General features: G+C 67.7%; 1 protein-coding gene across 1 annotated transcript in view; it reads left to right on the top strand.

Moving 5' to 3' along the window:
- The window catches only part of ATG2A (autophagy related 2A), a 23,562-nt gene that overhangs the window by 18,559 nt on the left and 653 nt on the right, over positions 1–4,350 (top strand). Inside the window, exons 30-40 of the mRNA XM_025214922.1 lie at positions 96–231; positions 611–814; positions 954–1,055; positions 1,543–1,627; positions 1,883–2,072; positions 2,593–2,665; positions 2,789–2,871; positions 3,105–3,226; positions 3,384–3,538; positions 3,598–3,750; positions 4,288–4,350. Coding sequence (XP_025070707.1) covers positions 96–231; positions 611–814; positions 954–1,055; positions 1,543–1,627; positions 1,883–2,072; positions 2,593–2,665; positions 2,789–2,871; positions 3,105–3,226; positions 3,384–3,538; positions 3,598–3,750; positions 4,288–4,350 — 1,366 coding nt within the window. The remainder of the gene's footprint in view (positions 1–95; positions 232–610; positions 815–953; positions 1,056–1,542; positions 1,628–1,882; positions 2,073–2,592; positions 2,666–2,788; positions 2,872–3,104; positions 3,227–3,383; positions 3,539–3,597; positions 3,751–4,287) is intronic.

The raw sequence follows: 4,350 nt of genomic DNA, 5'->3' as shown, positions 1-4,350 counted from the left end.
AGCACGGCTGGGGAAAGGGGCAGGGCTTTGTAGGGGCTGAGGGGAAGGGGGTGGGGCCTGGGGCTGGCTGACCCCTGCCCCCCCCTTGCCCGCAGGATGAAGCCCGGCTTGGGCAGCCCCCGCGGGTCCCCGTCGCGCCCCACCCTCGCCAGCCGCCCCCAGAACACCTGGCGGGCGCAGGGCGGCGCGGGGCGCCAGCACAACATGCTCATGGAGATCCAGCTCACCAAGGTGCGGGGGGCAGAGCATAGCGCCTGGCCTGCCACAGCACGTGGGGCTGAGGGGGCGGAGCTAGTTGGCATGGAGGGGTGGAGCTAAGGGAAGGGGTGGGGCCAGCCAGGGACAGGGTGGGGCTAGTTGGGGGCATGATTAGGAGAAAAGGGGCTTCCCTTTCACTCCCTGCCCCGCCTGGGATAGAGATCTGCTGGTCCCCACGTGGTTGGCTGGGGGCGTGGCCAAGGGAAAGGGGTGGGACTTAGGAGCTGTTCACCTGCCTCAGGACCCAGGGCTGCAGGCCAAGGAGGGATGTGGCCGGGGAAGGGGGCAGGCTCTGGGGCATGGATTTGGGGCTAGACCTTGCTGACGGACCCCCCTTTCTCCTTCCACCCAGGTGAGCTTCCAGCATGAGACCTACCCTGCTGGGGCGGAGGCAGGGGCCGGGGGGGCGCCGGAGGCGGAGGAGCAGCCGGCCGGGCGCCAGGTGCTGCTGGTGCAGGAGCTGGAGGTGCGCGACCGCCTGGCCTCGTCCCAGATCAACAAGTTCCTGTACCTGTACACCAGCGAGCGCATGCCGCGGCGCGCCCACGCCAACATGGTAGGGCCTGCCGGCCTGGGGCGGAGGGGGGAGCTGGGGCCAAGGGCAGGGGGATGATCAGGATCCCCCAGGCTGGGGTGGGCAGGGACCTTGGGGGCCGTGGGGGGGCATGGAGCTAGCCTGATGTCGCCCTCCCCAGCTGACGGTGAAGGCGCTGCACGTGCTGCCCGAGGCCGGCCTGGGGGGTCCCGAGTGCTGCCTCCGCGTGTCTCTCATGCCGCTGCGCCTCAACATTGACCAGGTGACCCCTGACCCCGCAGGGACTGTGAACTGCCCCTAGGGCTTGCCTGACCGCACGGAGACCCCGAACTTCCCCAAGCCTTGATCCCTTACCCTTCAGGGATCCTGACCTTCTGTAGCCCTTGACCTATGACCCCCCAGGGACCCTGACGTCCCCAAGGCCCTGGTCCCTGACCCTGAAGGGACTTTGAACTCCGCTAGGCCCTGAACTCTGCCCCTTGACCCCGCAGACACCTCCTCCCTGGGGACCCCAGCAACACCCCCGGATGGGTGGGAGGAGACTGCCCCTCCCCACCCAGCACTGCAAAACCAGGCCCAGGCTGGAGGGGGAAGATGCCCCCCTCTATTTTCCAAGCAGGTTGACCCTTTCCCTGCTGGGAGCCAACATAGATTCCCCCCTTCCCTTCGCCCCCCACCCCCCGGTCTCCTCCCTACATCAGGTGTGGGGGGCTCTGACCCTGTCTTTCTCCCCTTCCTCCACCCCCCAGGATGCCTTGTTCTTCCTGAAGGATTTCTTCACTAGCCTGGCAGCTGGCATTCACCCTGTGGTTCCCATGGAGGCAGGCACAGAAGGTAAAGAAAGCTTGGGGTTGGGGGGAGGGATGGGGGTTTAGGAGCCCCAAACCCTGCCTGCTGCTGGGGAAACCGAGGCACTGGGGGGTGGGGGTGGTCTCTGCGCTCGGTGCTGTAGGAATGTATCTGAGCACCGGCGTGTTGCAGCACCCCCTGTCACCACTAGGTGGGGCCCATGTGTGGGCTGCTGGGGAAACTGAGGCCCAGCGTGGGCTAGGAAGGGCTGATTCCAACTCCTCCCTCCCCCCCAACAAGCCCGCCTGGATGCCGGGGTCCGAGGTAGCCCTGCCCCCGAGCCAGAGTCCCTGGGGAAGGAGCAGGAAGGGGTGTCCAGGACCCCCGGGCCGGGAGGAGCCGACCTGACGTCCTCCATGGAGACCACGTACAGCGAGAACAGCTCGTCCTCCACCGCCTCGTCCTCCGCCGACCAGCCCATCTACTTCAGGTGGGGACTGCGGCTGGGGGTATCGGGCCTCTCAGTGAGATGTGGCTGGCTCTGGGGTGGAGCATGACAGCAGCTGAGTATAACTGATGCAGCCGCCTCTGGGATGGTGGGTTGGTCAGGGCTGGGGCATCCAGGTCTGTGCTGCAGCTGGGTCTGAGGTGGGCTGTGCTGGCGGCTGAGTAGAACAGATGCAGCCGGCTCTGGGGTGGGGCTGAGGATACAAAGCCAGACACTAGGGTGCGGCCATCTCTGTGGGGGGGACACGGCAGCTGAGTAGAACAGAGATGTGGCTGCCCCTGGAGCAGGGCCTCGGGCCCTGGAGACGGGGCTGAAATGCAGCTGGCTCTGGGGTGGAATGTGTCAACGGCCAGCTCTGGGGGCACCGTGCTGGGGATACATGGTGTCCCCATTGGATGCAGCCAGCTCTGGGGTGGGACACTATGTTCCCTGCCCGGTGCAAGCCCCGCCCCCTTCACCCACCCGTCTCTCCAGCTCTCTGTCCTGATTGGTTGATCCCCAGGGAGTTCCGGTTCACCTCGGAGGTGCCCATCTGGCTGGATTATCACGGCAAGCACGTGACCATGGACCAGGTGGTGAGTGGGGCTTTGGGGCGGAGCCTCGGGGACCTGCCCAGGTGCCCGGTGTGGAAACAGGCATGGGGGGGCGGAGCCTCAGGATAGGTGGGGGGTGGCTGTTTAACCCTTCGTCTCCCCTAGGGCACTTTTGCCGGGATCCTCATTGGCCTGGCCCAGCTCAACTGCTCGGAGCTGAAGCTAAAGCGTCTTTGCTGCCGGCATGGGTAAGTGGGGGCGGGGCCAGGGGGTGGGGCCAGGGGGCAGGGAGGTACCTCCCTGCTCGGTAACCCCGCCCCCAACCTCCCTAGTTGCAAGGGGGGTCGGGGTGACCCACAGCCCCACCTGCCCCTGCTCAGCTCCGTCCCACCAGGCCTTGCATGGCCCCCTGGGTCCCCAGCTCCCCCTCTATCCCACGCTGCCCTGGGTGCTCAGCTCCCATATTGCATTGCTGGCGCAGGCTGCTGGGCGTGGACAAGGTGCTGAGCTACGCGCTGACCGAGTGGCTGAGCGACATCCGCAAGAACCAGCTCCCGGGGATCCTGGGCGGCGTCGGCCCCATGCACTCTGTGGTCCAGCTGGGTGAGGCGCCCATCACCTACCCCACGCGGGGGCTATTGCCCTGCCTCGGGGCCCTGGGAACATGGTGGGGAGGGGGGGATGGTACTGGGGGAGTGGCCTGGGTTTTAGGGGCGTCTCAGCCCCTCCCCCCAACCTGTGCCCCTTCCCCTCCCTCCAGTTCACGGCCTTCGGGACCTGTTCTGGCTGCCCATCGAGCAGTACCGCAAGGACGGGCGGCTCATGCGGGGGCTGCAGCGCGGCGCCGCCTCCTTCGGGACCTCCACGGCCGCCGCCGCCCTGGAGCTCAGCAACCGCCTGGTGCAGGCCATACAGGTGAGGGCAGGGGTCCGGGGTCCCGACCCCCCGCTCTCACCCTCTCCCCGACTCCCCAGGCCACGGCGGAGACCGTCTACGACATCCTGTCGCCCACACCCCCGCCGCCGCGGGCGCTGCCTGCCCGGAGGCCCACGCGGAGGCAGCGCCGGGGGCAGCCGCCAGCCGACCTGCGCGAGGGCGTGGCCAAGGCCTACGACGCCTTCCGGGAGGTACTGCCCGTTTTTGCTGGCCACGCCTCTGGGGTGGGGCTATGCAGGAGGCGGGGCTGCACAGGGCCGGGGTCTTCTCCCTGACCCTGTAGAGTTTGAGGGGCGGAGGGGGCATCGCGGAGTGCTCCAGGACAGCCCAGTGGCAGGAGGAGGCTCCCAGTTTGACCCAGCATAGGGGGCTGTTTCCCAGGACGGAGAGGACCCAGGCGTCCAGGGCTGGGGTTGGGCTCTCCCAGTCCTTCCCAGGGGCAGGGAGTTCCTGGGGAGCGGGGTCTTCTAGTCCCTCCCCATTGCAGGGAACTGCTGGGATGGGATACCTCCCACTTTAACCCAGTGGTCAGGACTTGCTGGGTGCCAAATCCTCCCCGTCGGCCCCAGCCGCAGGGCACTGTTGGCCGGGGGCTGCTCGGGGGAAGTTAGGGGCAGGCGTGGGGGTCTCCCGGTGCTCCCCAGCCCCTACTGAACTGGGGGGACTGGGAGGGCAGTGGCTGGCTGGGAGCGGGGGCAGCCCATCCTGACCCCCTTGTTCCCTCCCAGGGGGTGCTGGACACGGCTCAGACCATCTGTGACGTGGCGGGCCGGGGGCACGCGGAGGAGGGG

Source organism: Alligator sinensis, unplaced genomic scaffold (assembly GCF_000455745.1).
Source record: "Alligator sinensis unplaced genomic scaffold, ASM45574v1 scaffold1302_1, whole genome shotgun sequence".
NCBI classification, from domain to species: Eukaryota; Metazoa; Chordata; order Crocodylia; family Alligatoridae; genus Alligator; species Alligator sinensis.
The sequence above is the reverse complement of the archived record's forward strand: the minus strand, read 5'-3'. Positions and strand labels throughout refer to the sequence as shown.